Raw genomic sequence first — 11,244 nt, 5'->3', positions numbered from 1 at the left:
ACCGTGCGAAGGTGGCGCGACCGCACGTCGCCGCTGGCTGCTTTTCAATGGTTCCTTCTCAATGGTTCCTTTGTGAGAGCCGTCTCCCGCTTTACTGCCTCGGGACACGGGCTCCCGGGCCCCCGGGGCCCCCGAGGGAATTGCCCCCTGGCAGAGCGGGTGCAGAGGAGGACGAGGGCCAGGTTGAGAACAAGAAATGATGCCACGTGTGAACATTTGTGTATTTGAGATTAATATCCAAATACCAAGGAGGGGAAAAGTCACCAATCTGACTTTTATCCTCAGAATTCCTTATTATTAATATTATTATGAGACTTAACTCAAATGTCGCATTTTTACACAATATTATTTTCCCATCATTACTGTGGTCGAGTATATAAATGACATTGAGTGGAAAATTATATCTACAACACGAGACATGTATATACTAGAACATATAATTTAAAAATTATATTAAGTCTAAACCAATAAATATATATTATGTCAAAAATAAATGAAACAGCTAATTTATATACAACACACACACACACACACACACACACACACACACACACACACACACACACACACACACACACACACACACACACACACACACACACACACACACACACACACACACACACACACACACACACACAACCCCGGTTGTGGAACCCTTGTCAGCATGTGTCCACTCCACAGATTAAATGATAAAACAATTCAATGCTGAGCATGTGGCTCTGGTTTGCATGTTTTAATATGTACAAAGAAAGACGGCCCTGCAAATAGAAGACTCCTCTGCTCTCTTTATGAGAAATGTTTTCAGCGAAATAAAGATAATATTATGTAAATTGAAAAACCGATTCTCATGAGAAAATAACAAATCAATAACAACATGACATCTTTCAGTGCTGCTCTTGCCGTTTGCTCCCCCACAAACCATTTGGCTGATGGTGACTGAGTGAATCACCGAGTGTTGATTGTATCAGACACTGAATGGAGCACGCGGCGGCAGATCTCAAGGATCAACACAGTTACATTTCAGTCAATACACGTCCCTCAGAGAGGTGACGGTGAGGGCTCTGGAGAGCTGCTGGACGCTGGTTTGTCCCCACGGCTGGAAACCCACCGTCCTATTCTGGGACACCATCAGGAACCCGTTGGAGCTGAATCGACCCGGGACGCCCCCCACATCCAGCCAGACGAAAGGGGCGATGGAATCTGCCTGGAGGGCCACGACAAACCCTGTCCCGTCCTCCTGGACTTTAGCCTGAAAGAGAGTGAGAAACAGACAAACTTTCACCGATCCCAACAGAAAGGAACTTAATCTTACTGCCTAGAAGCAGAAGGTAGCACCTTTGTGTGACCACCTTTAAACTCACTCAAGCCCAAATGGAGGGAACATGTAATCTGGATTCTAGAAAACTATAAAGAGAGACTTTTTTTCGAGAAACTAAAGTAAACTTCAGTCATGTACTCGTTTCAGACCTCTTTATTGTTATCTTTTATTATTGTAAAAGTCCTCTTTATTGTTATCTTTTATTACTGTATAAGTCCTCTTTATTATTATCTTTTATTATTGTATAAGTTCTCTTTATTCTAAGTGAAGTTCAGCATCGTATTTTGTGTTGGTGTATTTGTGGTTCAATGTTAATCCATCAATTACTTTAAGCCGATTGTGTTGTGGGGACGGTGTGGTTTGAGCAGCTGTCTGAGGGCTCGCTGCGGTGCCGCCCTAGGAGTAAATGGGGGACAGTGCGGGAAGGAGAGAGGGTGACCCACTGTGCCACAGAACCCGGCTGGCAGGCGTCCCCCCCTGGGCCGCCTTGTCCCGCACCCCCCCCAGTCGGCGAGCCTTCCTTGGAGCCTTGGGCACCGAGGAGAGCCAAGGTCACGCTGGTTTCCCCGTTGGTCCTGGGGATGGACCTCGCACCGTACAACCCCGTGTGGTGACATTGATGACAGACGATTTTATTTGTTTTTATCCGCCGGGAACAATCCTCCTCTCCTCTCAATCTCCTCTCAGAGCTGTCGAACAACTACTGGTGATTGGATCTCACTTCCCCGCTCTACTGGCCCGTGCAGGGACTTTGAGGGGCAGGGGCTTAAAATAAATAAATAAATAAACCAAATAAATAAAAATAAAATAAAATAAAATAAATAAATAAATAAAGAAGAGGCACATGGGCCCCCAGCTCCAGTTCTAGGCATTCTGCCGCTCTGGGCTCACGGCAAAGCGCAGAAGCACCGTGCGTACATCGCAGGTGCGCTGAGGACACGTTCCTCATGAATATATCTTGCCCAGACACGTGCCTCACACTCTATATACAAACCTTGTGATTATGATATAGCAATACATAATATCATCCCATAGAGAAAGATTGAGATTGATTTAGTTTTCTTCGTTTCTGACTTGTATGGAAAATGAAAAACATCATTTTCCAAACAGAGAATTGGAGCGGAGGTTTTTTTTGTTTTTTCTTCAAGACAGCGGTGCAATGTGATTTTATTTTACATCTATTTATTTTTGTTTTTGTTCATACATGTATAAAACAACATTTTTTAAAACACATCTGAGTTAAGGGACCGTCCCGTTCCATTCCAAAAAAACTGTGTGTCTCCCCTTTGCTTTCCGTTTCTATGGGACTTAATTTAGTAAAAACTGGATGTTTTTGTGTAAATACTTTACTTGTAAATAATAAATCTGCACCTCTAACGGGGAGACCATATTTATCACATAACATTCTATGCGTGCATGCATAGAATCGCCCAAGCCTAGTGTTCTACATGTGCTCCTCTATATGCAGTTTTCATTGTTGGTGGCGGGGTCTGCCACGCACAAGAAGTGAAATGCAGCAGCAGTGAATATGCTAAAGCAGGGTAGCTAGCCGTGGTCAGTCAACTGTCGATATGGATGAAGATTGACGAAAGAGAAGAAAAAATATTCCCACCACCTCGGGTGAACAAGAAAACAAATCAATCCATCGGTGGAAGGAAGTTAAGATTTTGGAGAAAAGTGACAGACGATGTGACAGACTGACACTTGAAAGTTTTATTTCTGAGAGTATGATGGGTTTACGTGAGTATCCATGCTCACTCCTCACAGACTGTCCTTTCTCACAGTATTACACAGAGAGGCATCGTGTCTTACTCGGAAGTTGGGTTTCTGTATTCCCTGGGCCTCTCTGGGGGAGCTCAGGTAGTGGTGGTTGCTCGGGCCACGTTGGCCGCCGTCGCCGTCCTCCAGGTGGAAGACGAGGAGGCAGGAGAGGCGGCTGCAGCTTCCACAGCCAGCGAGTAAGGCATCAACGGGCCGCTTTAGGGCGGCCACGGCGCTGCCGCCCGGCACCAGAATCATCTCCGACCGCACCGCGCACACCGGGTCCAAGCTGGACCAGGCGTACACAGAGACCTGTGTGGAATGAGACGTACCAGGGTGTTAAAACTGCAATAAAAGAAAGGATTCAATTTGAATGTGCTGCTTATATTTCTTGGAGGATACATAGGAAACAATGTGTTGTTGTATTGAGAATTTATCTTATACATTGCGGTCAAATGTGAAGGATACATGTTTAAATCACAGCGAGTAAAAACATCTATATCAAAAATGTATTATTACACATTCATTTGACATTCAGTGAGTAAACAGCATGATTTTCTTTGTGATGTGTGGAGGCTGACGTACCGCCGCCCTGAGGGTCAGGTTGTCAGCCATGTCTGAGACGGCGTAGATGACGAAGGAACCGGCGTCTTCAAAACCCACCGGCAGCACGGGAGCAAAGAAGTCCTGGGCAAAGTAATGCAGCATTTTCCACTTTCCGCCAAATTCTAGAGGGAAAAGGAACAGCTTAAATGTAGGTAGAAAAAAAAACCACACCCAAATTAATAAAACAACAGGAACCGGTTTACCTCATGTTTCCCCTCAAAACTGAATCGGTACAAAGTTTTAATAAGCAGGCGTGAAACATACATGACATACTGAGGCAATATCAACTTAAAAACAATGACAAATTCCCGTACCAATGGAGGACCAGGACGGAGCCTGCCAGACGTCGTTGAGCTGCCAGTAGAGGGCGCCCATCGTGCGGCCTTTCCCCTCGACGACCTCGCTCCGACTTCGCAGGTAGAACTCCGTCTGAGTCTTCACACACTGAGCCTGCATCACCTGCACATTCAGCAATATAAAAGTTTTAACCTGAAGGCCCCCAATCGTTTAATTCTTGTGACGTCCGACTAGGCTAGAAAGAATGTGAAATGTGTTTGTCGCTGAGCAGAGAAGCACCAAATTAATCAAGGATGCCTCCAAGGTCATGTAATAGATTGCGAGCAATCAGGATCATCTGTTTGCTTAACTGTGCGAGGGCCACTAAGGGCGTCCTGTTCTGTGTCTCACCTGCGTTAAATACAGAGTGTCCGTGTATCTCCTCAGAGGATCGGAGCAGTTCGGCAGGTGGAAATGCATCGCGGTCTGCAGTAACATTTGCTGGTTTCCGTCCTGGTGGTGTTGTCGATGGGATGTGAAGTTGCTGCTCCAGCTCCAGTCTGTTTCCACAGTAACCTGTTAAAAAGTAAACAACAACCACAACAACGGGGGAAAACAATAGACGATAATATTGAACAACTTTTATAAGTTAGCAGCTGGTGTGTTTGGCTTGTTTAAGGTTTGTCTAGGTTTAGAAACAGTCTTTATTCGTCACGCAACACACCACACTACAACACATGCTTGCACACACACAAAATGGATCCTCTGCTTTTGACCCATCCTGGCTTGTCCTTCCTCTGGGGCCACAGCAGGAGCAGTGGGCAGCGTACGTGGACGCGCCCGGGGACCAGGTGATAAGTGTCCATCGCTGGTAAGACGATGATGGGTGCATGTTTTTGGTGGGGGTCCTTTCTGACATTAGGTGGAGGAAACCCCATGTGAGCACGGGGAGAACATGCAAACTCCACACAAAATGGCTCCTATTTAGGAGATAACCCACCAGAGCACGGTGCCAACAGCGCCCCAGGCGGGAATCGAACCCAGGACCTTCTTGCTGTAAGGCAGCAGTGCAATGCACTGCGCCACCGTGCCACATTTGTCTCACCCGTGGTGATTGCCCCCCTCTCGGAGAAGTCATGATGATAAGTTGTTTATTTATCTACACATGGTACGATTGTTCTCCAAGAAGGAGGAGGCATCCTTCATGCAAAGGAGTTATTATTGCAATCCGTTCTTGATGATTATTAAAGAGTGGCTTTGCAGGTTGAGAATTTGAACTCTACTTGCAGATAAACTGCGCATACAACAGTCCCGTGTGTGCCCAGCCTGCTGACAGCACAGGTTAAAAAAAATAAAAAATAAAATTAAAATACATTTGCAACTGGAACAGCTAACAAAATAATTATTTTTTTTATGCTAAATTTTATTCAACTGTGCATTTTTGTTATTTCTGTCATGGCATGTCTATTTTTCTTTAGATCAGAAATTAATAACAGAAGCCATCTTTCCTTGATTAGTAATTCTTAAAATTAAAACTTTAGACTAATCCTTAAACTAGTCTTTTTGTGAAATGTTTAGTTCTGCATTGCACTGACACTGCAGTGAGATTGAAATCCCGTGGTATTGGTCAGAATTATATTTATAAAAATGACAATATAATCTACTTCATCATATTAATAAACATTATCTAGAGGTAAACATATCAAGGTGTCAATTTGTTTTACATATTGACAAATAACAGTAATAAGTAATAAGTTGTCACATTACATTTTGACCAAAGATCTCCTGAAAACAGTGGTTTAACAGAACAAAGCAGATTTAGGACCAGAGTGAAGGTCACCTGCTGCAGGGTGGAGAAGGACGGCCAAGACTGGAAGCCGTACTCAGAGGCGAGGCGTGGCCGGGGTAGGGCGCTCCAGTCCCAGCAGTCCAGGTTGTACTTGTAGAAGTGTGTGTCTCCGTAGTGCTGGTCGTAGGGGTCCGCCGCCACCCAGCCCTCCTGTTGGGTCTCGGCCCCGTTGGTGGGACTAGAGACCAGGAAGGGCCGGCTCTGGTCCTCCTGGGGGAGCAGCCTCTCAGTTAATGTGTGTAGTTTGTGGTCTTAAGCCCTCCATATTTATATTTGGTCACAGAGAGATTCATCACTGGGTCATCATTGCCTGACACGGTACAAAACGGTCAAGTTAAAACACTGCAGGGTACCGATTGGTTACAGACAATCGTAACTTTGTCATACGTCATTACATCATTATTGTGCGACACGGCACACAAGGGAATATAAGACAGGAACTCCTGAAAAACAAGCAGTTTACTAACTGTCCGAGCAGAGCAGGAGAACACAGTGGATCACCGCGACACCACTGTCCACAACTCGAATCACAGTCTGGATCACAGACGCTGAGACGTCATCAGCCTCTGAGAGTACAGCTCTTTACCGACACGCACCAGGGTGAGTTATAACAATGACAAGCCCTGGTTCACAGCTAAACTTCGACGACTTTGTTTGAAAAAGGAGTAGGCATTTAAGAGTAGCAACAGGGAAGAGTTTAAAGTGGAAAAAGTGGTCCGCGGTGCCACACAAAAGTTGTGTGCTCTTGCCCACACAATCAAAGGGTATGAAAATAATTATTTATGAAGTTAGGCAGACATTTGATTTTGCAGCGGTCTCATAGCTCAGTATATCCGCTGTAAGAGGGCACATGTCATTCCGCTGCTCATCGAGCTCCACTGGTTACCTGTAGCCGCTCGCATCAAGTTCAAGTCTCTTATGCTGGCCTACAGAGTGATTGCTGGGAATGCTCCACCTACTTAAATGCTCTTGTAAGAGCACATGTTGCCCCCCGGATGCTGCGCTCGTCAAATGAGCGTCGCCTGGCTCTGCCGGCCATACAGCCACGGCAATCCAGGCTATTCTCATTTGTAGTTCCACGTTGGTGGAACGAGCTGCCAAAAATGACCAGAGCAGGGACCTCCCTCTCTGTCTTTAAGAAGCACTTGAAGACCCAGCTCTTCAGTGAGTACCTCCGGTCCTAACCTACAGTTACTTAGAACTACCTAGCAGTATTTTTTGTTACACTAATGTTGTTGTTACACTAATCTCTGTCGCAATGTAGCTTGAATGTTATTCTCCCTTGTAAGTCGCTTTGGATAAAAGCGTCTGCTAAATGACTAAATGTAAATGTAATGTTGTTTTTTTTATTATTATTATTATTATTATTATTATTATTATTATTATTATTAATAATAATAATAATAATAATAATAATCGTCATAATCATAAACGTAAGTAAGTATTTCGGTATCAAAGTCAAGGTACCTCTATTGTCACCGATATCGTCACCGATACCAGTCTGACAATAAGGAGGACCAGGCGTTTTTAGGTTTTGGATATCAATTTAAATTTGTGGCCAATACTCGGATATTACATTTCTGCCGGTTTTAAACATGATTGACTGGTGGTTCACCTCCTGGACAATAGCCCTGATGTTCTTCACGTACAGCGTGATGTAGTCCTGGTGGAATCTGGGCTTCTGGGACACAGGGATTCCAAACCAGTCGGTTGCCAGGGCAGCCTCGTTCTCGTTGTTTCCACTCCACACCACGATGGAGGGGTGGGACTTGAGACGCGACACCTGGGCCACAAGAAAAAGTGAGACCTGGCTTTACTGGGGAGATGCAGCATACACAGTAGTATACGGCTATACTAGTATACCAGTAGTACTATAAAATATTAGATCATCCTGGTAAGTTATTTAGACACTTGCTGTGTCTGGAAGCTTTATACAATTATTGATTCTTACTAAGAGAGACAGAGAGAGAGCGAGAGACATACTAGGTGGAGATAAGATAGACAGACACTCACCTGTTGAACCACCTCCTCTCTCACAGTTTCTATGAAATCCTTCTCTGTTGGATACAGAGCGCAGGCGAACATGAAGTCCTGCCAAACCTGGGACAGAGAGTCAGCAGATAAAGGAAAGTACTCCATCATCCTCCATTATCCTTCTTCAATATCTTCTCCAATATGACCATGTGACCTCATCCCTTGAAACCTGTACTAGTTTTGTTGAAGTTATTCTTTTTCACCATAGAAAAACAATTGCAAATTTAAAAATAAACATTAATTAGAAAATGTTAATTGTCAAATACAGAAATAAGTAAAAGCCTTTCCCCGTGCGATCAATTAGAGGCAGGGCTGCAATAATAATCACAGGTCAGTTACCTGGAAGTGAATCTGAAAACTCCCTGGAATGTGAATTTTGTTATTTCTCGTCCACTGCAGTTCGATGTCAAAATAGTTTCTCGGAAGACAGTGTGATGGAGAGGATTTGTTTACATCAATCGTCATTTCCTTTAATTTCATTAAATTAATCTTTAAAACACAGTGGATATCTGATTTGCAGAGAGCACCTCCCAGCATGCAATTACCATAATAACAGCAAGTAACAACCTAAACTGGCTCCAAGTCGCCTAACAGGAATTGACTGGCCCTGATGGTGTGTGTGTGTGTGTGTGTGTGTGTGTGTGTGTATATGTGTGTGTATACCATGATCCCCAGCTCATCGCAGATGCTGTAGAACAGATCCTGCTCATACACTCCTCCTCCCCACACCCGCAGGGCGTTCATGTTGGCCTCCACCGCCGACTTCAGTAAGTTTCTTACGCTATAACGCGCAGAAATAAACACATACATGATCAGAATATAATTAAATGTGACGTGTGAAACTCTGCATTTTTTCCTGTGTTGACTGAATTTTACAAAACCTACTTTGCTGTCTTCCTATTATGGCTGCTCCCTAAGAGCCGATGAGTCAAATCATCAGTCGGAAACCCGTCAGTCGTCTGAGATTCAAGTCGAGCAGTCGTTTAACAACGATAACATAACTTTTCAATGAGGAATTATGAATAAGGAGAATCATAAATATATTTTTATATGAGTGAATTGTCCGCGAGCACAGCTCTTCATGCGCCCCAATAGCCACGCCCCCTTTCTTTAAATAACCAACTAAATACAGTGTGTTTTTAGTTGTTTTGGAGGAATGGGGCATGAGTAGGGATTGGTATAGTTACGATTTTAATGGTACCACTACTCCTATAGATACTGCTTATCAACCCAAGATTCAAGATTCAAGATTTTTATTTGTCACATACATATACATACTTCCATACATATATGCAGTGAAATGTAACCCGGCACTTAAACGGTACTCTTAATGGTTCTTTTGTTTTGATTTTAAGAGAAAAACAAAAAAAAATTAAGAGCAGAATTAACACTGTTTTATATTCTGCACATTACGCATGGAGAGGGGGAGGTCGGGGAGCAATCTGCGCTCACTGTGCCATTGTCACGCACTCAGAACAGGGTCTCCTGGTGCGTGTAAGAGAGCTGGGCAGAAGGAGCCACAAATCAAGCATATGCCCAGCGATGGAGCAGGAAAGAGAGAAAGGAGAGATGGCTCTTCTGATAATAGCGAAAAATTCTTCTTAGACGAATATCTTAATCCTATCGCAAGTTAGAAATGTGTTATATAGTAAAAAAAAATAGAAAATCAATTTTTTGTTATTCTTCCAATACCATTAGCAGTATCGGTAACGTCAGAGGTTATTGATACTACGGTTGTTGGCCCGTTTAATACCGGGTCCGTCGGATCGCTCGTGCCCCCCCGCAATAGTCGAATATTCGCATTGAACAGCCGAATCTGATTCGACTGACAAAATTAGTCGGTACAGACCTACTTTCTGTCATAGGGACCATGTCAGTAGATGAATTGTACAAGACACGATATCAGATGATAGAATCATGTGGTTGCTCAAACCTTGGAGTGGTTTGAGCAGCCACACCTGTCCTGGGCCTAGATAATTGGGGCCCAGGATCAGTGTGGCTGTATACCTGTTGCTTGTTGATTGGTCTAATGAGCAACAGGTTAAACCCCCATCCCCCCCACACACACAGAAGAGGAGCCCTTATCATGACATGCTGTCCATATGCTCCTCGGGGTGTTCCACCCAGCCCACTCTCTACAATAAACTGTCTCTACAACCCCATCATCTGTGTCTGTGTGCCGGAGGGCCCTGAAAATGCCACTTGGGTGGCGTGTGGCAGGTGAAACTACCACAAATCATATCACAAATGATTAAAAGTGCTTTGGACTCCCACTCACACGGCTAGAGTGACCAGGTCCTGGAAGGCGTGGGCTGGGATCCAGTTGGAGCCCTTCAGGAAGATCGCCTTCCCGTTGATGCGGAAATAGAAGCTCAGGCCTGGAGAACCCTGGATGGGCTCCTGGACCAGCTCCACAGTGCGGAAATATACCTAAAAACACACAGTCATATGCATAACCCAATTTACAAGGAAAGCAAAGTATAACTTTAAAAGTTTATTTATTCAGCCCTTAACCACAGCACAATCTCAAAGAGCTCCACAAACCCATATTTCACATCGAAATCAACAGCATCCCCAACATCTACCTCTACTCAGAAAGCACACCCAGAAAAAAACCCACAAGAACTCAAAATTATTCAGTTTTAGTCTTTAATAAATGTTATTTTGATGTGAATGTTAATCGCAAAGACAGAGTAGTTCCCAAACCTTGGAGTCTGCACTGAAGGGGAAATGTGTGTCCAGGAGGCCACTGACACTGAGGCGGTAGAAGCGCTGCTCACCATGACCGTGTGGCCACCACAACTCCACCCCGCTGTTCTGGAAAACACCCCAAACATTTACTCAAAGCAGCTCCCGACACTGAACAATGCATTTAGAAGACGAGAAGGAAGGTCTATGTGGGGAAGAGCTCCTCTCACAAGCAGGATCTTTCATGTGCATGGGAGAAGAGCCAACATTCAAATTGAAAACAACTACTCTATTAGGCATCAAACTCGTCTATTTTGACAGTGATGAGTATTTTTGTAGACTTCTGCGCCTTATTTTCCACACTTCAATGTGGCTGCACCGTGTTTATGTGCAGCGTGTAGATATTTCGGGTCTTTCCCGGGAGAAACGACGCTCGCAGAGTCTGTTCTGACGCCAGCTCCGGGATGGCGAGAGTGACTTGTCCCTTCATCGTCTCGACGGCCTCGACGAGGAGCTCGATCTGAAGACTCCACTGAGAGAGAGTCCGGTCTGGATGGACAGAGAGAGAGGATTTCAAATATAGAAAAAATGAAGCTTGATGAATAAGTAATGCAAATATAAAGACAATGCAAAGACTGTATACAAGGTTAAATTTAGCAGTACCCCCCACATTACTACAAGAACATTTTAAGATGCCAGAGGAAAGTGA

General features: G+C 44.3%; 1 protein-coding gene across 1 annotated transcript in view; it reads right to left on the bottom strand.

Annotated features, from left to right (window-relative positions):
* Positions 1-706: 706 nt before the first annotated feature.
* The window catches only part of manba (mannosidase, beta A, lysosomal), a gene marked incomplete at its 5' end in the record, with an annotated part of 15,341 nt that continues 4,803 nt past the window's right edge, over positions 707-11,244 (bottom strand). Inside the window, 12 exons of the mRNA XM_080012670.1 lie at positions 707-1,252; positions 3,134-3,394; positions 3,668-3,810; positions 4,003-4,147; positions 4,376-4,540; positions 5,805-6,023; positions 7,429-7,596; positions 7,827-7,913; positions 8,511-8,628; positions 10,126-10,277; positions 10,554-10,664; positions 10,915-11,084. Coding sequence (XP_079868796.1) covers positions 1,028-1,252; positions 3,134-3,394; positions 3,668-3,810; positions 4,003-4,147; positions 4,376-4,540; positions 5,805-6,023; positions 7,429-7,596; positions 7,827-7,913; positions 8,511-8,628; positions 10,126-10,277; positions 10,554-10,664; positions 10,915-11,084 — 1,964 coding nt within the window. The 3' untranslated portion in view covers positions 707-1,027. The remainder of the gene's footprint in view (positions 1,253-3,133; positions 3,395-3,667; positions 3,811-4,002; positions 4,148-4,375; positions 4,541-5,804; positions 6,024-7,428; positions 7,597-7,826; positions 7,914-8,510; positions 8,629-10,125; positions 10,278-10,553; positions 10,665-10,914; positions 11,085-11,244) is intronic.

Source organism: Zeus faber (assembly GCF_960531495.2).
Source record: "Zeus faber genome assembly, chromosome: 13".
Lineage (NCBI taxonomy): Eukaryota > Metazoa > Chordata > Actinopteri > Zeiformes > Zeidae > Zeus > Zeus faber.
The sequence above is the reverse complement of the archived record's forward strand: the minus strand, read 5'-3'. Positions and strand labels throughout refer to the sequence as shown.